The following is a 24,133-nucleotide window of genomic DNA, read 5'->3' as shown; positions in this document are numbered from 1 at the left end:
TTTAGCTAGTTATACCTCCATCCTCATCCCTTAGTCACAGTCCTACCATTTAGCTAGTTATACCTCCATCCTCATCCCTTAGTCACAGAGTTACCATTTAGCTAGTTATACCTCCATCCTCATCCCTTAGTAACAGTCCTACCATTTAGCTAGTTATACCTCCATCCTCATCCCTTAGTCACAGAGTTACCATTTAGCTAGTTATACCTCCATCCTCATCCCTTAGTAACAGTCCTACCATTTAGCTAGTTATACCTCCATCCTCATCCCTTAGTCACAGAGTTACCATTTAGCTAGTTATACCTCCATCCTCATCCCTTAGTCACAGTCCTACCATTTAGCTAGTTATACCTCCATCCTCATCCCTTAGTCACAGAGTTACCATTTAGCTAGTTATACCTCCATCCTCATCCCTTAGTCACAGTCCTACCATTTAGCTAGTTATACCTCCATCCTCATCCCTTAGTCACAGTCCTACCATTTAGCTAGTTATACCTCCATCCTCATCCCTTAGTCACAGAGTTACCATTTAGCTAGTTATACCTCCATCCTTATCCCTCCTCATCCCTCACATACACATTGTACTAAGATTCCCTCTCCTCCCACCAGGCTACGTGGTATTAACCTTCCCTCTCCTCCCACCAGGCTACATGGTACTAACCTTCCCTCTCCTCCCACCAGGCTACATGGTACTAACCTTCCCTCTCCTCCCACCAGGCTACATGGTACTAACCTTCCCTCTCCTCCCACCAGGCTACATGGTACTAACCTTCCCTCTCCTCCCACCAGGCTACGTGGTATTAACCTTCCCTCTCCTCCCACCAGGCTACGTGGTATTAACCTTCCCTCTCCTCCCACCAGGCTACATGGTACTAACCTTCCCTCTCCTCCCACCAGGCTACATGGTACTAACCTTCCCTCTCCTCCCACCAGGCTACATGGTACTAACCTTCCCTCTCCTCCCACCAGGCTACATGGTGGTACCCGCGGGTGGAGGGGGCACTTTCCTGGGCGGCTACATTGTGAAGAAGCTGAACCTCCGTTGCCGTGGCATCGTTAGGTTCTGCATGGTGTGTGCCGTCATCAGTCTTCTTGCTATCTTCATCTTCCTCATCCACTGTCCCAACGTCCCCATGGCCGGGGTGACTTCCCCCTACCGCGCCAACCTGCCACCGGGTCATCAGTACAATGAACAGTACTATGAGCCAGCCCACAACCTCCGCAACAGGTAAGCCCAGACCAGGCCCGGTGGAATATTTGACATTATTTTGTCTTACCCATTATACAGTATAATCATTAGTTTGAGTACAAAGAAGTGGAAGGTTAGCTAAACAGACTGGTGGGGTTGAGACAGTCATGGAGTTGTGCATGAGGGGTAATTGGCAATCCAAATGGCCAAGGTCTCCGTAATAACCTTTGGGACGGCAGATGGCCTAGTGGTTAGACCGTTGGACTAGTAACCAAAAGATTGCCGGATCGAATCCCTGAGCTGACAAGGTGAAAATGTGTCTTTCTACCCCTGAAGAAGGCAGTTAACCCACTGTTCCCTCATTGTAAATAGAAATTACTTCTTAACTGACTTGTCTAGTTAAGTAATGGTTACATGTAAAAAAAAATTGCACAAAGACATTTCTAATTACACATATACAGTACCAGTCAAAAGTTTGGACACACCTATTCATTCAAGGGGTTTTCTTTATTTTGACTATTTTATACATTGTAGAATAACAGTGAAGACATCAAAACTATGAAATAACACATATGGAATCATGTAGTAACCAAAAAAGTGCAAATCAAAATATATTTTATGTTTGAGATTCTTCAAAGTAGCCACCCTTTGCCTTGATGACAGCTTTGCACACTCTTGGAATGCTCTCAACCAGCTTCACCTGGAATTATTTTCCAACAGTCTTGAAGGAGTGTCCACATGCTGAGCACTTGCTGGCTGCTTTTCCTTGGACTTTGCGGTCCAACTCATCCCAAACCATCTCAATTAAGTTGAGGGCTGGTGATTGTGGAGGCCAGGTCATCTGATGCAGCACTCCATCACTCTCCTTGGTAAAATAGCCCTTACACAGCCTGGAGGTGTGTTGGGTCATTGTCCTGTTGAAAAACAAATGATAGTCCCACTAAGCGCAAGCCAGAATGCTGTGGTAGCCATGCTGGTTAAGTGGGCCTTGAATTCTAAATAAATCACAGACAGTGTGACCAACAAAGCACCATCACACCTCCTCCTCCATGCTTCACGGTGGGAACCACACATGCGGAGATCATCCGTTAACCTACTCTGCGTCTCACAAAGATGTTGCGGTTAGAACCAAAAATCGGACTCATCAGACCAAAGGACAGATTTCCACCGGTCTAATGTCCATTGCTCGTGTTTCTTGGCCCAAGCAAGTCTCTTCTTCTTATTGGTGTCCTTTAGTAGTGGTTTCTATGCAGTAATTCAACCATGAAGGCTTGATTCTGACTCTCCTTCCAGACTCACATTAAGCATCTCCAATCCAAAATGAAATCTAGAATTGGCTTCCTATATCGCAACAAAGCATCCTTCACTCATGCTGCCAAACATACCCTCGTAAAACTGACCATCCTACCGATCCTCGACTTTGGCGATGTCATCTATAAAATAGCCTCCAACACTCTACTCTAAAGCCCCATACACTACCCACCACTGCGACCTGTACGCTCTCGTTGGTTGGCCCTCGCTTCATACTCGTCGCCAAACCCACTGGCTACAGGTTATCTACAAGTCTCTGCTAGGTAAAATCCCCCCTTATCTCAGCTCACTGGTCACCATAGCAGCACCCACTCGTAGCACATGCTCCAGCAGGTATATCTCACTGGTCACCCCCAAAGCCAATTCCTCCTTTGGTTGCCTTTCCTTCCAGTTTTCTGCTGCCAATGACTGGAACGAATTGCAAAAATCACTGAAGCTGGAGACTCATATCTCCCTCACTAGCTTTAAGCACCAGCTGTCAGAGCAGCTCACAGATCACTGCACCTGTACATAGCCCATCTATAAACAGCCCATCTATCTACCTCATCCCCATACTGTATTTATTTATTTATCTTGCTCCTTTGCACCCCGGTATCTCTACTTGCACATTCATCTTCTGCACATCTACCATTCCCGTGTTTAATTGCTATATTGTAATTACTTTGCCACCATGGCCTATTTATTGCCTTAACTCCCTTATCTTACCTCATTTGCACTCACTGTATATATGCTTTTTTGTTTTCTTTTTTCTACTGTATTATTGACTATGCTTTGTTTATTCCATGTGTAACTCTGTTGTATGTGTCGAATTGCTATTCTTTATCGTGGCCAGGTCGCAGTTGTAAATGAGAACTTGTTCTCAACTAGCCTACCTGGTTAAATAAAGGTGAAATAAAAAATAAAAAAATTCACGCAGTCTCCTCTGAACAATTGATGTTGAGATGTCTCTTACTTGAACTCTGAAGTATTTATTTGGGCAGCAATCTGAGAACCAAGGGCTCTCTATGGTCAGGGTATGACAGTACCCCCCCCCCAAAGGTGCGGACTCCGACCGCAAAAACCTGGAACCAAATGGGGAGGGTAGGGGGGTGACTGGTCTCGGTGGTGGCTCCGGTGTGGGTCGCCGCCCCCGCCCAGACCCCGGATCCGGCCATGGCACCGGGCTGAACGCCGTGCCTGGACTGGGCATCGGCGCAGAGGAAGGCTCCGGCCTTGGAGCGGTACTGGATACCGTGCCTGGAATGGGCACCGGCGCAGAGGAAGGCTCCTGCCTTGGAGCGGGACTGGACGCCGTGCCTGGACTGGGCACCGGCGCAGAGGAAGGCTCCTGCCATGGAGCGGGACTGGACGCCGTGCCTGGACTGGGCATCGGTGCAGGTTGCACCAGACTGATGACACGCTCCTCAGGTCGAGTGCCTGGAGCCGGGCTGGAGAGGCGCACTAGAGGCCTAGTGTGTGGAGCCGGCACAGGTGGCACCGGACTGGTGACACACACTTCAGGGCGAGTGCAGGGAGCTGGCACAGGACGTACCGGACTGGGGAGGCGTGCTGGAGGCCTGGTGCGTGGAGCCGGCACAGGTGGCACCGGACTGGTGACACGCTCTTCAGGGAGGGTGCGGAGAGTTGGCACAGGACGTACCGGACTGGGGAGGCGCACTGGAGGCCAGATGAGTAGAACACACTTGACCAATATCTCTCTCCCCCAACTTCTCCATCGCCTCCCTGACGGTCTCTGGCTCTTCCCTCTGCTCAACAGCCAGCTCCATGTGCCCCCCCCCCAAAAAAATGTTTATCTTGGGGTTTCTGTGGCAGTGGACTGAAGACACGCTTGCTCTGTAGCCTACTCCTTGCTAACTCTTCTCTCCGGTATCCCTCATTGCACTCCTCCATCGACTCCCATTCGGGCTCTGGCACTCTCCGCTGCTCAGCCGACCATCTCTCGTGCCCCCCCCCCCCCCCCCCCCCCCCCCCAAAAAAAAATCTTGGTTTCTGTGGCCGCGGTCCACGGCGTCGTCACTCTCCTTCCTGATTTCCTGGCGACTCCCGCCAAGGAAGGGTCTCGCATCCTCCTATGATCTCTTCCCAGGTCCAACTCACTTTTCCCTCCGTTGCACACTGCTTGGTCCCTTTGTGGTGGGATATCCTGTCACGCTCATAGAAAAGGTCGGACCAAGGCGCAGCGTGATTTGAGTTCCACATATTTATTTAAAGTGAAACTAAGAAAACAACAAACATACAATGAACGTGAAGTTGTAGTGCTCAACACACTAACACAAAACAATATCCCATAAAGCAGGTGGGAACAGGGAACCCTTAAGTATGATCCCCAATTAGAGACAATGAACATCAGCTGCCTCTAATTGGGAACCATACCAAGAGCACCAACATAGAAATTAAAAGACTAGAACACCCCCTAGTCACGCTCTGACCTACAACACCATAGAGAACCAAGGGCGTGACATCATGTCTTAAAGTAATGATGGACTGTTGTTTCTCTTTGCTTATTTGAGCTGTTATTTCCATAATATGGACTTGGTCTTTTACCAAATAGGGATATCTTCTGTATACCACCCTACCTTGTCACAACACAACTGGCTCAAACACATTAAGAAGGAAAGAAATTTCACAAATGTACTTTTAACAAGGCACACCAGTTAATTTAAATGCATTCCAGGTGACTACCTCATGAAGCTGGTTGAGAGAATGCCAAGAGTGTGCAAAGCTATCATCAAGGGTGGCTATTGAAGAGTCTCAAATATAAAGTATATTTTGATTTGTTTAACACTTTTTGGTTACTAAATTAATCCATATGTGTTATTTCATAGTTTTGATGTCTTCACTATTATTCTACAATGTAGAAAATAGTAAAAATAAAGAAAAACCCTTGAATGAGTAGGTGTGTTCTAACTTTTGACCGCTACTGTAGATATAGTTATTTTTGTACGCACATTTTCTAATTTCCTCTGTTCCTGACTACATGTGCTGCCATATAAATATAATGAATAGATCAGGCGTCCCCATTCAAGTCAATGATGTGGCAAGAGGGTGTACAACTGTGACTTTTCGTAGCAGTTTAGGACAGCATTTTAGCTAACCCTAACCCTTTTCCTAACCTTAACCTAAGTCTTCTCACCTGCCATGTTAATTATCCTAACCTGCTGCTGTCACGCCTGCTCCCGCTCTCCCTCTCTGGCGCTCGAGGGCGCCAGGCTGCCCTTCATTACACACACCTGTTACGATCATTACGCGCAGCTGCGCTCATTGGACTCACCTGGACTCCTTCCCTTCGTCTATAACTGTCTGCTCCCCAGTTTGTTCCCTGTGTCAGCATTGATGTTATTTTTCCCCTGTCCAGACGCTTGTCCTGTCCTGTTCCATGTTCGTTGCTCATTAAATGTTCTACATGCTTCTCGTCTACAAGCGTCGAGCCTCACAGCTGCGTAAATTCTCTTAACCTGTTACGTAAAAGAAACTTCCGGTCATACCTGTACTCCCTGTAGTCAGAATCTCAATTTGGGCAACAGGCGTGTCTGTACAGTCTGTATAGTCTGTATAGTCTCTCCCTGTGTGAACCAATAGGAGCAAAGCTAGACGTAAAAGCGAAGTTGAAGATAGGAAGGTTAAGACAACATAATAATTCCATGCTGTTCGAAAATTAACACATTCATGGGAATCCAGCACTGTTGCTGGATTCTACAGATTTAGCAGTGAAAACATTATCAGCAGTTGAGAAATCCACGAATAAAGTGGCTGTAAATAATTTTTAAACGTCTAAATGAATAAAATGACAGTAAAGCAGTTATGTGTTCACTGAGTAGTTAAATGAAATTCACTGTGATTGTGTTTATTTTTCACTTTCTCTCTCGCTCTCTCTGTCTCCTCCCTCACTCTCTCTCTTGTTCTCTCTGTCTCGTCCCTCACTCTCTCTCTTGCTCTCTCTGTCTCTCGCTCTCGGTCTCCTCTCTCTCTCTCTCTCTCTCTCTCTCCTCTCTCTGTCTTCTCTCTCTCTCTCTCTCTCTCCTCTCTCTGTCTTCTCTCTCTCTCTCTCTCTCTCTCTCTTTCTCTCTCTCTCTCTCTCTCGCTGTACCTCTCTCTCTCTCTCTCTCTCTCTCTCTCTCTCTCCTCCTCCTCTCTCTCTCTCTCTCTCTCGCTGTACCTCTCTCTCTCTGTCTCCTCTCTCTCTCTCTCTCTCTCTCGCTGTACCTCTCTCTCTCTCTCCTCTCTCTCTGTCTCCTCTCTCTCTCTCGCTGTACCTCTCTCTCTCTCTCTCTCTCTCTCTCTCTCTCTCTCTCTCTCTCTCAGCTCTTGGTTGGGGGACAACTTGATGGTGAGCTGTAATGCAGACTGTCACTGTTTACGAGAGCTCTATAACCCAGTCTGTGGAGCCGACGGTGTGATGTATTACTCCCCTTGCCATGCAGGCTGCAGCACAATCAACCACACAGAGGTCTCCACAGGTAGACAGGTAACCAACCAACTGTTCAGCAAAGATCTCACTTAAATTACTTAAATTAGTTAATGAAGATGAACGGTAGTCTGTCAGTATACATGTTCACTCTGTGTGACTGTCCATTCTGTGTGACTGTCCCTTCTGTGTGACTGTTCCTTCTGTCAAATGAAATTGTATTGGTCACATACACATGGTTAGCAGTGTGTTAATGAAGAAAAATGTATTGTGAAATGCTTGTGCTTCTAGTTCTGACAGTGCAGTAATATCTAACAAGTAGTCTAACAATTCCCCAACAACTACCTAATACACATAAATCTAAGTAAAGGATTGGAATAAGAATATGTACATATAGATATATGGATGAGCAATGGCCAAGCGGCATAGGCAATGTGCAGTAGATGGTATAAAATACAGTCTATACATATGAGATGAGTAATGTGAGATATGTAAACATCATTAAAGTGACATTATTAAAGTGACTAGTGATCCATTTATTTAAGTGGCCAATATCAAGTCAGTATGTTGGCAGCAGCCTCTCTGTGTTAGTGACGGCTGTTTAACAGTCTGATGGCCTTGAGATAGAAGCTGTTTTTCAGTCTCTCGGTCCCAGCTTTGATGCGCTGTGGCGCCTTCTTCAACACGCTGTCTGTGTGGGTGGACCATTTCAGTTTATCCGTGATGTGTACGCCGAGGAACTTAAAACTTTCCACCTTCTCCACTGCTGTACCTTCGATGTGGATAGGGGGGTGCTTCCTCTGCTGTTTCCTGTAGTCCACAATCATCTCCTTTGTTTTGCTGATGCTGAGTGAGAGGTTGTTTTGCTGACACCATACTCCGAGTGCCCTCACCTCCTCCCTGTCTCATCGTTGGTGGTAATCAAGCCTACTAGTGTCGTCTGCAAACTTGATGATTGAGTTGGAGGCGTGAGTGACCACGCAGTCATGGGTGAACAGGGAGTACAGGAGGGGGCTGAGCATGCACCCTTGTGGGGCCACAGTGTTGAGGGTCAGCGAAGTTGAGATGTTGTTTCCTACCTTCACCACCTGGGGTGGCCCGTCAGGAAGCCCAGGACTCAATTGCACATGGCGGGGTTGAGACCCAGGGCTTCTAGCTTGATGATGAGCTTGGAGGGTACTATGGTGTTGAATGCTGAGCTGTAGTCAATGAACAGCATTCTTACATACAGTTGAAGTCGGAAGTTTACATAAACTTAGGTTGGAGTCATTAAAACTCGTTTTTCAACCACTCCACAAATGTTTTGTTAACAAACTATAGTTTTGGCAAGTCGTTTAGAACATCTAATTGTGCATGACACAAGTAATTTTTCCAACAATTGTTTACAGACAGATTATTTCACTTATAATTCACTGTATCACCAGTGTATCATCCAGTGGGTCAGAAGTTTACATACACTAAGTTGACTGTGCCTTTAAGCAGCTTGGAAAATTCCAGAAAATGAAGTCATTGCTTTAGAAGCTTCTGACAGGATAATTGACATAATTTGAGTCAATTGGAGGTGTACCTGTGGATGTATTTCAAGACCTACCTTCAAACTCGGTGCCTCTTTGCTTGACATCATGGGAAAATCAAAAGAAATCAGCTAAGACCTCAGAAAAAAATTGTAGACCTCCACAAATTTGGCTCATCCGTGGGAGCAATTTCCAAACGCCTGAAGGTACCACGTTCAACTGTACAAACAACAGTACTCAAGTATTTATTTATTTATTTTTATTTTACTGTTATTTTACCAGGTAAGTTGACTGAGAACACATTCTCATTTACAGCAACGACCTGGGGAATAGTTTCAGGGGAGAGGACGGGGATGAATGAGCCAATTGTAAGCTGGGGATGATTAGACAGCCGTGATGGTATGAGTGCCAGATTGGGAATTTAGCCAGGACACCGGGGTTAACACCCCTACTCTTACGATAAGTATAAACACCATGGGACCACGCAGCCGTCATACCGCTCAGGAAGGAGACGCATTCTGTTTCCTAGAGATGAAGTACTTTGGTGCGAAAAGTGCAAATCAATCTCAGAACATCAGCAAAGGACCTTGTGAAGATGCTGGTGGAAACGGGTACAAAAGTTTCTATATCCACAGTAAAACAAGTCCTATATCAACATAACCTGAAAGGCCGCTCAGCAAGGAAGAAGCAACTACTCCAAAACCGCCATAAAAAAGCCAGACTACGGTTTGCAACTGCACATGGGGACAAAGATCGTACTTTTTGGAGAAATGTCCTCTGATCTGATGAAACAAAAATAGAATTGTTTGGTCATAATGACCATCGTTATGTTTGGAGGAAAAAGGGGGAGGCTTGCAAGCCGAAGAACATCATCCCAACCATGAAGCACGGGGGTGGCAGCATCATGTTGTGGGGGTGCTTTGCTGCAGGAGGGACTGGTACACTTCACAAAATAGATGGCATCATGAGGAAAGAAAATTATGTGGATATATTGAAGCAACATCTCAAGACATCAGTCAGGAAGTAAAATCTTGGTCACAAATGCGTCTGCCAAATGGACAATGACCCCAAGCATACTTCCAAAGTTGTAGCAAAATGGCTTAAGGGCAACAAAGTCAGGCTATTGGAGTGGCCATCACAAAGCCCTGACCTCAATCCCATAGAAAATCTGTGGGCAGAACTGACAAAGTGTGTGCGAGCAAGGAGGCCTACAATCCTGACTCAGTTATACCAGCTCTGTCAGGAGAAATGGGCCAAAATTCACCCAACTTATTGTGGGAAGCTTGTGGAAGGCTACCCGAAACGTTTGACCCAAGTTAAACAATTTAAAGGCAATGCTACCAAATACTATGAGTGAATGTGTAACGGGCGTAGTGGACCAAGGCGCAGCGGGTTGAGTGCTCATTTTTACTTTTATTGAACGCTTAACAACAAAACAAGAAAACGAACGAACGCATAGTATTGCAGGCTAAACACAGCTATGCAAAAACAACTTCCCACAAAAGACAGGTGAAAAAGGGCTACCTAAGTATGACTCCCAATCAGCAACAACGATGTACAGCTGTTCCTGATTGGGAGCCATACCAGGCTAACACAAAGAAATACACAACATAGAAAAACATAGAAATACAAAAACATAGAACCATACCCAAAACCCCGATAACACAAAACAAACACACCCCTGCCACGTCCTGACCAAACTACAATAACAAATAACCCCTTATACTGGTCAGGACGTAACAGTATGTAAACTTCTCACCCACTGGGAATGTGATGAAAGAAATAAAAGCTGAAATAAATCATTCTCTCTACTATTATTCTGACATTTCACATTCTTAAAATAAAGTGGTGATCCTAACTGACCTAAAACAGGAAAACAGGATTAAATGTCAGAAATGGTGAAAAACTGAGTTTAAATGTATTTGGCTAAGGTCTATGTAAACTACCGACATACCTACAACTGTAGGTATTCCTCTTGTCCAGATGGGATAGGGCAGTGTGCAGTGTGATGGTGATTGCATCGTCTGTGGATCTATTGGTAAGCAAATAGAGGTGATATGATCCTTGACTAGTCTCTCAAAGCAATTCATGATGACATAAGTGGGTTCTACAGGGCAATAGTTATTTAGTTCAGTTACCTTTGCCTTCTTGGGTACAGAAACAATGGTGGCCATCTTGAAGCATGTGGGGACAGCAGACTGGGATAGGGAGAGATTGAATATGTCCATAAACACACCAGCCAGCTGGTCTGCGCCTGCTCTGAGGACGCGCCTAGGGATGCCGTCTGGGCCGGCATCCTTGCGAGGGTTAACATGCTTAAACGTCTTACTCACGCCGCCAACGGAGAAGGAGAGCCCACATTCCTTGGTAGCAGGCCGTGTCGGTGGCACTGTATTATCCTCAAAGCGGACAAAGAAGGTGTTTAGTTTTCCTGGAAGCAAGACGTCGGTGTCCGTGAAGTGGCTGGTTTTCTTTTTGTAATCCGTGATTGTCTGTAGACCCTGCCACATCTTGTGTCTGAGCCGTTGAATTGCGACTCAACTTTGTCTCTATACTGACATGTCACTTGTTTGATTGCCTTGCGGAGGGAATAACTACACTGTTTGTATTCGGCCCTAATCCCCAAAAAACGAAATATTGCAAAGTTTCCTAAGGACTAGATGCGAGGCAGCCCTCTCTGTCTGCACCATTTTGTCCTTTCTGACTGTCTCTTCTGTCTGACTGTCCCTTCTGTCTGACTGTCCCTTCTCTCTCCCCTACTGTCTCTTCTGTCTGACTGTCCCTTCTCTCTCCCCTACTGTCCCTTCTGTCTGACTGTCCCTTCTGTCTGACTGTCTCTTCTGTCTGACTGTCCCTTCTCTCTCCCCTACTGTCTCTTCTGTCTGACTGTCGCTTCTCTCTCCCCTACTGTCTCTTCTGTCTGACTGTCCCTTCTCTCTCCCCTACTGTCCCTTCTGCCTGACTGTCCCTTCTGTCTGACTGTCTCTTCTGTCTGACTGTCCCTTCTCTCTCCCCTACTGTCTCTTCTGTCTGACTGTCGCTTCTCTCTCCCCTACTGTCCCTTCTGTCTGACTGTCCCTTCTCTCTCCCCTACTGTCCCTTCTGCCTGACTGTCCCTTCTGTCTGACTGTCCCTTCTGTCTGACTGTCGCTTCTCTCTCCCCTACTGTCTCTTCTGTCTGACTGTCCCTTCTCTCTCCCCTACTGTCTCTTCTGTCTGACTGTCCCTTCTCTCTCCCCTACTGTCTCTTCTGTCTGACTGTCCCTTCTCTCTCCCCTACTGTCTCTTCTGTCTGACTGTCCCTTCTCTCTCCCCTACTGTCTCTTCTGTCTGACTGTCCCTTCTCTCTCCCCTACTGTCTCTTCTGTCTGACTGTCCCTTCTCTCTCCCCTACTGTCTCTTCTGTCTGACTGTCCCTTCTCTCTCCCCTACTGTCCCTTCTGTCTGACTGTCCCTTCTGTCTGACTGTCTCTTCTGTCTTGTGCCCCTGGTCAGGTGTACTCGGGCTGCAGCTGTGTGGTGGGGGGGAACGTCACGTCGGGGCAGGAGGGTCTGGCTCTGGATGGGAAGTGCACCAGCTCCTGTAGTCACATGCCAGCCTTCCTCACCTTCCTCTTCATCGTCATCTTCTTCACCTTCCTGTGTAGTATCCCCGCCCTCACTGCCACCCTCAGGTGGGTACAGACCCTAACTCTCACTGCTACCCTCAGGTGGGTACAGACCCTAACCCTCACTGCTACCCTCAGGTGGGTACAGACCCTAACTCTAACCCTCACTGCTACCCTCAGGTGGGTACAGACCCTAACCCTCACTGCTACCCTCAGGTGGGTACGGAGCACACAGACAAAAGAGAGTGTGTGAACTGTGGTATATTTCTGTTATAACCATGTCTGAGTGTAACCTCAGTGTGTGAACTGTGAATCTGAAGTGCTCTCTGTCGACCCCTACAGGTGTGTCCCAGACAGCCAGAGGTCCTTTGGACTGGGTATCCAGTGGATCGTGGTGAGAAGTCTAGGTATTTCATTTCTTTTGTTGAATTTGCTTTGATTTGATAAATGTGTCCTTGTGGCCTGAGAGTCCCGACAACAAGATCCCCAGTGGCGCAATGGGTCTAATACACTGCATCTCAGTGTTAGAGGCGTCACTACAGACCCTGGTTTGAATCCAGGCTGTATCACAGCCGGCTGTGATTGGGTGTCCCGTAGGACGGCGAACAATTGGCCCAGCGTTGTCCGGGTTTGGCCGGTGTAGGCTGTCATTATAAATACAAATTTGTTCTTAACTGACTTACCTTGTTAAATAAAGTTGAAATTAAAAAACAGTAAATGATGTGATATGTTGTTCCTGAAGGTGGGATCCCAGGCCCAATAGCGTTTGGCTCTGTGATCGACATCTCATGCCTGCTGTGGCAGGACCAGTGTGGAGAGCAGGGCTCCTGCTACCTCTACCAGAACTCTGCCATGAGCCGCTACACCCTTATCGCTGGCATCATCTACAAGGTAACTCAAGGCCCACATGTCTGTTATTTCATTCTGTTATAGGATTGTGTTCAAGGACTTTCTTTATACTCGTGACCATATCAAATATTTGTTTAACTGAGAGAGAATTCTATTCTCCCTCCTCTAACCATAGTGCATGTCTTATTCTCTGTTCTCTTTCTCTCTTCATCCGTCCCTCCCTCCGTCAGGTTCTCGGCACGCTGTTCTTCCTGCTGGCCAGTGTTCTGTACAAGCCCCCTCCAGAGTCGCCCCAGAGCAGCTGTGAGAGCACCGACCACGGGGCTGGGGACAGCGGGGGAGAGACCGGGGACCACTCCATCAAGGACCTTCCACCAAAAATCATCACCAATGTACACGCCAGGTTATGATGACTTCAGACCCCACCCGCATCTCACCGCGCGTGTGTGTGTTGGTGTGTGTCGTGTCACTGCATCCTCAATCACTGCCAACCCGTGCCCGTCTCATGGCCACTCCCATCACACAGACACATCACCCCAGGGCAAGGCATGTCTGATCTACCTACTGAGCCCAACTTCACCCCATGGGCTTGCCCTCCATCGCCTCCCTGCCAGCCCACTGAACTTGGGGTTTGTGTGATGTGATGAGACTTAGACCAGGGTCACAGATAGGGTCAAAGGTTATTCTGAGAAGTAAGAAAGTCTGATGGCTTTTGGGATTTAAACCACTGAAAAGACACACTTTAAGGGATCTAGTAAATCTGGATCACGAAAACGTTACAGATTGCACGATAGAAATGAAAAGGTCATTTCTGATTGAGACGACATATTGCAGAGTTTACCGTGAATGCAGTCCCCGCTAACACGGGAACATTGCCTTTAAATTTCAATCACGCTGTAACAATAAACTTCTATGATACAGATTGAAAAGAAGACTTAAATGAGTATGGTATGGGACATGGGACAGTATCTATAGTATGGGACAGTATATATACTATGGGACAGTATCTATAGTATGGTACAGTATATATACTATGGGACAGTATCTATAGTATGGGACAGTATATATACTATGGGACAGTATCTATACTATGGTACAGTATATATACTATGGGACAGTATCTATACTATGGGACAGTATTTATAGAATGGGACAGTATTTATAATATGGGACAGTATCTATAGTATGGGACATGGGACAGTATTTATAGAATGGGACATGAGACAGTATCTATAGTATGGGACAGTATTTATAGAATGGGACATGAGACAGTATCTATAGTATGGGACAGTATTTATAATATGGGACAGTATCTATAGTATGGGACAGTATTTATAGAATGGGACATGAGACAGTATCTATAGTATGGGACATGGGACAGTATCTATAGTATGGTACAGTATCTGTAGTATGGTACAGTATATATACTATGGGACATGGGACAGTATTTATAATATGGGACAGTATTTATAATATGGGACAGTGTCTATAGTATGGGACAGTATCTATAGTATGGGACATGGGACAGTATTTATAGTATGGTACAGTATCTGTAGTATGGTACAGTATATATACTATGGGACAGTATCTATAGTATGGTACAGTATATATACTATGGGACATGGGACAGTATTTATAGTATGGTACAGTATCTGTAGTATGGTACAGTATATATACTATGGGACAGTATCTATAGTATGGTACAGTATATATACTATGGGACAGTATCTATAGTATGGGACAGTATATATACTATGGGACATGGGACAGTATTTATAGTATGGTACAGTATCTGTAGTATGGTACAGTATATATACTATGGGACAGTATCTATAGTATGGTACAGTATATATACTATGGGACAGTATCTATAGTATGGGACAGTATATATACTATGGGACATGGGACAGTATTTATAGTATAGTACAGTATCTGTAGTATGGTACAGTATATATACTATGGGACAGTATCTATAGTATGGTACAGTATATATACTATGGGACAGTATCTATAGTATGGGACAGTATATATACTATGGGACATGGGACAGTATTTATAGTATGGTACAGTATCTGTAGTATGGTACAGTATATATACTATGGGACAGTATCTATAGTATGGTACAGTATATATACTATGGGACAGTATCTATAGTATGGGACAGTATATATACTATGGGACAGTATCTATAGTATGGGACAGTATATATACTATGGGACAGTATCTATAGTATGGTACAGTATATATAATATGGGACAGTATCTATAGTATGGTACAGTATATATACTATGGGACAGTATCTATAGTATGGGACAGTATATATAGTATGGGACAGTATCTATAGTATGGGACAGTATATATACTATGGGACATGGGACAGTATTTATAGTATGGTACAGTATCTGTAGTATGGTACAGTATATATACTATGGGACAGTATCTATAGTATGGTACAGTATATATACTATGGGACAGTATCTATAGTATGGTACAGTATATATACTATGGGACATGGGACAGTATTTATAGTATGGTACAGTATCTGTAGTATGGTACAGTATATATACTATGGGACAGTATCTATAGTATGGTACAGTATATATACTATGGGACATGGGACAGTATCTATAGTATGGTACAGTATTTATAATATGGGACAGTATCTATAGTATGGTACAGTATATATACTATGAGACATGGGACAGTATCTATAGTATGGTACAGTATATATACTATGGGACAATATCTATAGTATGGTACAGTATATATACTATGGGACAGTATCTATAGTATGGGACAGTATATATACTATGGGACAGTATCTATAGTATGGGACAGTATATATACTATGGGACATGGGACAGTATTTATAGAATGGGAAATGGAAGAGCACACAGCTGTTAATGACAGCTGCTGTAACGCGACAGTGAAAGGCCTGTAGCAGGATGCCATTTAACAGAACACTGAGCTCGAGAGAGGTTGTGATATCATCCTGTCTACATGTCCTTCAACTAGTCAGATCCATGGTGTGATATCATCCTGTCTGTGTCCTTCAACTAGTCAGATCCATGGTGTGATATCATCCTGTCTACATGTCCTTCAACTAGACAGATCCATGGTGTGATATCATCCTGTCTGTGTCCTTCAACTAGACAGATCCATGGTGTGATATCATCCTGTCTACATGTCCTTCAACTAGACAGATCCATGGTGTGATATCATCCTGTCTACATGTCCTTCCACTAGACAGATCCATGGTGTGATATCATCCTGTCTACATGTCCTTCAACTAGTCAGATCCATGGTGTGATATCATCCTGTCTGTGTCCTTCAACTAGACAGATCCATGGTGTGACATCATCCTGTCTACATGTCCTTCAACTAGACAGATCCATGGTGTGATATCATCCTGTCTACATGTCCTTCAACTAGACAGATCCATGGTGTGATATCATCCTGTCTGTGTCCTTCAACTAGACAGATCCATGGTGTGATATCATCCTGTCTACATGTCCTTCAACTAGACAGATCCATGGTGTGATATCATCCTGTCTACATGTCCTTCAACTAGACAGATCCATGGTGTGATATCATCCTGTCTGTGTCCTTCAACTAGACAGATCCATGGTGTGATATCATCCTGTCTACATGTCCTTCAACTAGACAGATCCATGGGGCGATATCAAGACACATAAATGCACTTTAAGACCTAATCAGCACTGATGAACTTAGACAATGGTATTATACAAGAGTTATTCTGGTAGTGTATGCTAGTTGTAATTAACAGCTAGGGACAATGCACAAAATAAATGAGTTGCAGTATAAAGAAAAGACAACAGGCCTCTTCTCCAAACCTCCAAGTGTGCCAAGTACCATTGCCCCAATCTGTTTTCTGTTTTGGGATCTTATTTTTCCAGGTAATTTATGATAGAAATTAACAGCACTGTTTGTTTATGTATTCATTTCATTTGATTGTTTTCACATGATTTGGTATTGTCCCAGACATCTTTGTATATGCAGTAGAGCAGGGCTGCCCAACCCTCTTCCTGGAGATCTACCGTCCTGTGGGTTTTCAGTCCAACCCTCTTCCTGGAGATCTACTGTCCTGTGGGTTTTCAGTCCAACCCTCTTCCTGGAGATCTACTGTCCTGTGGGTTTTCAGTCCAACCCTCTTCCTGGAGATCTACCGTCCTGTGGGTTTTCAGTCCAACCCTCTTCCTGGAGATCTACTGTCCTGTGGGTTTTCAGTCCAACCCTCTTCCTGGAGATCTACCGTCCTGTGGGTTTTCAGTCCAACCGTCTTACTGGAGATCTACCGTCCTGTGGGCTTTCAGTCCAACCGTCTTACTGGAGATCTACCGTCCTGTGGGTTTTCAGTCCAACCGTCTTCCTGGAGATCTACCGTCCTGTGGGTTTTCAGTCCAACCGTCTTACTGGAGATCTACCGTCCTGTGGGTTTTCAATCCAACCCTCTTCCTGGAGATCTACCGTCCTGTGGGTTTTCAATCCAACCGTCTTACTGGAGATCTACCGTCCTGTGGGTTTTCAATCCAACCCTCTTCCTGGAGATCTACCGTCCTGTGGGCTTTCAGTCCAACCGTCTTACTGGAGATCTACCGTCCTGTGGGTTTTCAGTCCATCCGTCTTACTGAAGATCTACCGTCCTGTGGGTTTTCATTCCAACCGTCTTACTGGCGATCTACCGTCCTGTGGGTTTTCAGTCCAACCCTCTTCCTGGAGATCTACCGTCCTGTGGGTTTTCAGTCCAACCGTCTTACTGGAGATCTACCGTCCTGTGGGTTTTCAGTCCAACCGTCTTACTGGGGATCTACCGTCCTGTGGGTTTTCAGTCCAACCGTCTTACTGGGGATCTACCGTCCTGTGGGTTTTCAGTCCAACCCTCTTCCTGGAGATCTACCGTCCTGTGGGTTTTCAGTCCAACCCTCTTCCTGGAGATCTACCGTCCTGTGGGTTGCTGCTCAACAAGACCTTAACTAGCTACATCAGATATGCTAAATTAGGGTTGGACTGAACCTACTGAACAGTAGATCTCCAGGAAGAGGGTTGGGCTGAACCTACTGAACAGTAGATCTCCAGGAAGAGGGTTGGGCTGAACCTACTGAACAGTAGATCTCCAGGAAGAGGGCTGGGCTGAACCTACTGAACAGTAGATCTCCAGGAAGAGGGCTGGGCTGAACCTACTGAACAGTAGATCTCCAGGAAGAGGGTTGGACTGAACCTACTGAACAGTAGATCTCCAGGAAGAGGGTTGGGCAGCCCTGAAGTAGAGGATGTAGCTGATGATTCAGAATGAGTTTTCCCTGACCAAACAATCACCCTCAAATTACCCTGTTCTTGAACACTTTACAATATAGTTTTTGTCTTTATTGTTTACATTACGGTGACATGACACTTTAGAACTTGTGTTGGCCATTTACATTTCTCATGTTTTTAATGTATTCATTTTTGATGGACCCATATGCCTCCAAATCTTCTCTCCTTCGTTCTTCCACCTGATCCCACCATGGACTTTACCGCCACATGATAGTGTGTGTAACCTTAAACCTTCCTAGTCTTACTATTGTGTCTCTTCACTCACTAGCACTTCTGTAAATCTAGTCTTATGGGTTTTGTTTTGGTACTTTTGTAAAGGAAATGGAAACGTATATGACTTTTATTGAAATGTTTCTTAAGATGTTTTTTTAAAACAACAGGTGAACAACACTATCATTTGTTTTGTTTGAAAAAAATTATTAGCATTTCAAATCATTGCATGACTGCTCAATTCAAAATCACTTGCATGTACCACATGTACACACATAACCAAGCAAATGACATATGTCTTCTCTCACTCCCTGTATCTCTCTCTTCCTCAAACACACAGACACACTCATCCTCTTACTCTCCCAGCAGAAACAACAGCTATACTATAACTATCTCCTTTACCTTCTGACACGTCAAAGACACTCAGAGTCTCAAATAAAGCTCAAATGAAGCTTTTTCAATTCCAGGGGATTGAATTCATGTGACTAAAACAAGGATTTTTCCCTCACTCAAATCACAGAAACACTGACACAGCGACCATTGGACCAAACACATTGATGCATTTAATAGCCACCGGGTTCTTCATGAAGCGGTACTAAAGAACTAAGCAAGGTCACTCAAGAAGAGACGGAAGTAAAAGACAAACTATGTGGGAGATAGGATTGTGGGACAAAGGATCAGTTTCCATGGATACTGTTGAGTCATGACTCTTGTCGGGTCTGTTTGCAGACATTACATTTATGACTCTTGGCAAATACACACAGGGACACATTAATGAGCATTAAATACACCTAGATGATCAAATACACACAGGGACACATTAATGAGCATTAAATACACCTAGATGATCAAATACACACAGGGACACATTAATGAACATTAAATACGCTCAGGGACACATTAATGAACATTAAATACACCTAGATGATCAAATACACTCAGGGACACATTAATGAACATTAAATACACCTAGATGATCAAATACACACAGGGACACATTAATGAATATTAAATACACCTAGATGATCAAATACACATAGGGACACATTAATGAACATTAAATACACCTAGATGATCAAATACACACAGGGACACATTAATGAATATTAAATACACCTAGATGATCAAATACACATAGGGACACATTAATGAATATTAAATACACTCAGGGACACATTAATGAACATTAAATACACCTAAATGATCAAATACACACAGGGACACATTAATTAACAGTAAATACACTCAGGGACACATTAATGAACATTATATACACCTAGATGATCAAAAATAAACACAAGGACACATTAATGAACATTAAATACACACAGGGAGACATTAATGAACATTAAATACACTCAGGGATACATTAATGAACATTAAATACACCTAGATGATCAAATACACACAGGGACACATTAATGAACATTAAATACACCTAGATGATCAAATACACACAGGGACACATTAATGAATATTAAATACACTCAGGGACACATTAATGAACATTAAATACACCTAGATGATCAAATACACACACGTTCTGAGAATCAAACGCAGTATTTCAAACATGACCATACTTATTGGAACAATATATATTTTACACGTACTGTATGGAAACCCATCATACTGTACAGACAGCAGAGGCAAGGACCTTGCAAATGAAATACACACATTCATATATATAGACAGAGTTGAGATTGCATTCATAAATATCATTGAACAGACAGAAACAACAGTGGCTGGTGTGACCCATAATGATACATTAAGAAAATCACTTTATCCGCACATTCAAACTATACATTTGATACTTGTATTCCTCTCTCTTTTTTCCTCTCTTCATCCCTCTCTTTCTTGGACTCAGGAATGAACAACTTGTCATCTAAGTTGTCACACAGAGTCTGCTGGTCGGTTAGAATGATACATTTTTTTTTAAATAGTCCCAAGTCTAGGAGGTGGAAGGAGGGTTCAAACCGTAGCCCTCTTCTCCTGCAGCCTGTGAGGCCCACTGTCCAACGTCAGTCTGACAATATTATTGCCGTGGAGCGGTCTCCTAATGACGAAGGAAGGTCGCTGGGCCGAAGTGTGCTGCAACGCCAGTGAGAGCCATTGGCCAATGCCTCTCATTGGTTTCAGCTATGCCACCCCCCCCCCCCCCCCCCCCCCCCCCCCCCCCCCCCCCCCCCCCCCCCCTCAGTCAGGAGACTTTGATCTGAACACCGTGGACTATATGCTGCTCTGCTGCCATGGAGACGGACCACAACACAGTGCCTTCAAGAGCTGAGGGGGAGTCAAGACCGATAGGTTTACTGTGTGTGTGTGTGTGTATTGTAAGTGTGGATGTGTTTAGATTAAATGAATGCATGAGGAGGCTAGGTACAGTATGTGACTGTGTTTTAACATGCCTCCCTTCTATTATGCTCTACTGTTGCTGTTGAATGAAGAAGAAAAATATAAGCTAAACAGCAGAGTGGTGCTGTGTTGCATTGACAATGGATTGAGTTTTCACTGCAAGATTACCGTGTTCATTTCTGTAAATATGTATTATGTACCATCACCTTCGTTCTTTGTGATTTACCAATGCATTTTACCTTATCCAATGTTGTTGGACGTTAATTTCAATCAGCTTCATGCTTACTCTATGTGTCCTCGTGTACTGTGATATGTGTTATGAATTACTTTCACGTTGTATTACAGTTTTTCCCAATTGTTAAGACAAGTTCTCTGAAACTACATCTCAGGTACTCAAAATTATAAACACAAAACAGCCTATTTCCCCCAAACCCCACAGCCATCTTGCAAAATGAAACACAGCAATCAAGATCATGTACTCACTGCTCAACATTAAACTCTACATACAAATGAGACACACACACACATCAAATGAATCTAAGTTAGTGACAACTGAGCTCACACTAATGTGACATATTCAGTACACTACTATCTATCAGGATAAGGTAAGATCCAGACGCAGACCGTGTCGAAGTAACAAGAAGCAAAGGTACAGGCAGGCAGGGTGATCAAGCAGTGTGATCAGGCAGGGTGATCAGGCAGGGTGATCAAGCAGGGTGATCAAGCAGGGTGATCAAGCAGGGTGATCAAGCAGGGTGATCAGGCAGGGTGATCAAGCAGGGTGATCAGGCAGGGTGTTCAGGCAGGGTGATCAAGCAGGGTGATCAGGCAGGGTGATCAAGCAGGGTGATCAGGCAGGGTGATCAGGCAGGGTGATCAAGCAGGGTGATCAAGCAGGGTGATCAAGCAGGGTGATCAGGCAGGGCCAGGGGCAGGCAGGGTGATCAGGCAGGGTCAGGGGCAGGCAGGGTGATCAGGCAGGGCCAGGCAGAGTGATCAGGCAGGGCCAGGGGCAGGCAGGGTGATCAGGCAGGGTGATCAGGCAGGGTCAGGGGCAGGCAGGGTGATCAGGCGGGTTCAGGGTCAGGACAGTAAGCTTGACAAACAAGACGAACTGGTAACAGAAACAGAAAACACAGTTATAAGTACACAGGGGATAATGGGGAAAATGGGCGACACCTAGAGGGGGGGTGGAGACAAGCACAAAGACAGGTGAAACAGATCAGGGGGGGTGACATTATCAGAACCTATTTCAGTTTAAAGACTAAGATTTTGTTGTTATATTGTATATTGTTTGTGTGTGACTCAGTACATGTCAAACATTATACTGTAAGCACACAGTAAAAATGCAAAAATAGAGTAAATATACTTTGCATATGCAAAGGAAGAAAAATAATTAGATCATATATATATATATATATTAGATCAACTGTACGGAATAGATAAACTGTAGAAATACAGTAAAATCAAAATCATAAGTCAAGAAAGAAATACTCCATTGCGAAAACAAAATCATGTCTGTTGTTTTGGTCCAGCAACAGTTTTTCATCAACATCACAGGTGATATTCTCCTTGGCCAGACAGCAGGGAAATATCTTCTGGCATGACTCATCCACCCCTGTCAGGACTCTGCTGGAATGGCACCACAGACCTCCATTGTCGGGAGAAGGGCCATACATTCATGGGGTTTGTGAACATACACCTTCCACCGCCGTGCTGAAAGCAACTCATCAATGGGGTTGAGAAATGGGGAATATGGTAGGAGATAGAGAATTGTAAACCTGGAATGGTCATGGAAGCTGTTGCGGACCTGAGCAGCCAGATGGAAAATCACGTTGTCACAAATTAGAACATACATTTGCTGCTCAGGATCACCTGGCCCTCTCTGCTCTGGCTGAAAAAGATTGTCATGTATGGTGTTCAGGAAATGAAGGAGATGGGCAGTGCTGTATGGTCCAAGGGTGGCATGGCGGTGGAGGACCCCATTGTGGCTCATAGCTGGGCATGTGGTGACATTTCCCCCGCGCTGGCCAGGTACCTCAATGATGGCGCGTTGACCAATGATGTTCCTTCCTTTCCTCCTCGTCTTCGCTAAATGGAATCCAGCCTCATCTATGAATGAGTTCCTGGGGGACAGGACTTGCATCCAACTCCATGATTCTCTGAAATGACAGTAAATACTATAATTGCTGTATAGTAAAGTTCACTGACAACATCAATAAGTCTAATGTTTTAAGAGTGTAATACTAGTACATTACTTACTTGCACATATTCCTACTGTTTATCCTTCAGTCTTTGGGAATTCCTTTCAAATATGACTAGATTTGCATCATCCAGAGATGGTGTTTCTGAAGGATGGAGGCTATGGTTGATAAGCTCACTCTGATGTTATGGAAGATGGCAGGATTACAGCCTCCTGTTTGTCTGTAAATACACGTGTTCTACCACCATGTACGTCGTGGTCATCTTTCAGTTCTATAACAACTAAATAACATACAGTACAGTAAACACTACAGTAATACAGTATACAAGATAAACATGTTACAGAGTAGTATAGCTCCCAGTTTCCTCCGTACAGTACAGTAAACACTACAGTAATACAGTATACAAGATAAACATGTTACAGAGTAGTATAGCTCCCAGTTTCCTCCGTACAGTACAGTAAACACTACAGTAATACAGTATACAAGATAAACATGTTACAGAGTAGTATAGCTCCCAGTTTCCTCCGTACAGTACAGTAAACACTACAGTAATACAGTATACAAGATAAACATGTTACAGAGTAGTATAGCTCCCAGTTTCCTCCATACAGTACAGTAAACACTACAGTAATACAGTATACAAGATAAACATGTTACAGAGTAGTATAGCTCCCAGTTTCCTCCATACAGTACAGTAAACACTACAGTAATACAGTATACAAGATAAACATGTTACAGAGTAGTATAGCTCCCAGTTTCCTCCATACAGTACAGTAAACACTACAGTAATACAGTATACAAGATAAACATGTTACAGAGTAGAATAGCTCCCAGTTTCCTCCATACAGTAATACATGAACCATTGACTTTGTTTCCCCTTCCAGTATGTATTGGAATCTACAGTTTTTACTGTGCTTTATGTTGTACTACTGTCAAGTAGTAAAAGTACTAGAGAGGTCCAATGTCTGCAGTACAAACCTCTTCTCATTTTGGAACGTCCGGATGATGGATGTTACAGTGAAGCGGCTCAGATTGGGCTGCACTCTCTGCCCAGCCTCTCTCAAGGTCAAACCATGGTTGATCACATGGTCTGCCCAGCCTCTCTCAAGGTCAAACCATGGTGGACCACATGGTCTGCCCAGCCTCTCTCAAGGTCA

The 24,133-nt window shown here is 44.4% G+C and overlaps 1 protein-coding gene across 7 annotated transcripts in view; it reads left to right on the top strand.

Moving 5' to 3' along the window:
• LOC115168636 (solute carrier organic anion transporter family member 4A1) overlaps positions 1–20,564 on the top strand; it is a 64,250-nt gene extending 43,686 nt beyond the window's left edge. For 5 of the 7 annotated variants that reach the window (XM_029724086.1, XM_029724081.1, XM_029724083.1 and 2 more), the window contains 6 exons: positions 970–1,228; positions 6,803–6,965; positions 11,915–12,093; positions 12,370–12,434; positions 12,770–12,918; positions 13,107–13,805. In XM_029724086.1, the coding sequence (XP_029579946.1) occupies positions 970–1,228; positions 6,803–6,965; positions 11,915–12,093; positions 12,370–12,434; positions 12,770–12,918; positions 13,107–13,286 (995 nt within the window). In that variant the 3' untranslated portion in view covers positions 13,287–13,805. Of the gene's footprint in view, positions 1–969; positions 1,229–6,802; positions 6,966–11,914; positions 12,094–12,369; positions 12,435–12,769; positions 12,919–13,106; positions 13,806–20,284 lie in introns of those variants that run through there. The other 2 variants (XM_029724085.1, XM_029724087.1) reach the window with 2 other exon arrangements.
• Positions 20,565–24,133: the final 3,569 nt, after the last annotated feature.

This window comes from Salmo trutta, chromosome 30 (genome assembly GCF_901001165.1).
Source record: "Salmo trutta chromosome 30, fSalTru1.1, whole genome shotgun sequence".
NCBI lineage: Eukaryota > Metazoa > Chordata > Actinopteri > Salmoniformes > Salmonidae > Salmo > Salmo trutta.
Note: the sequence above shows the minus strand (reverse complement) of the source record. Positions and strands in the feature narration are given on the sequence as shown.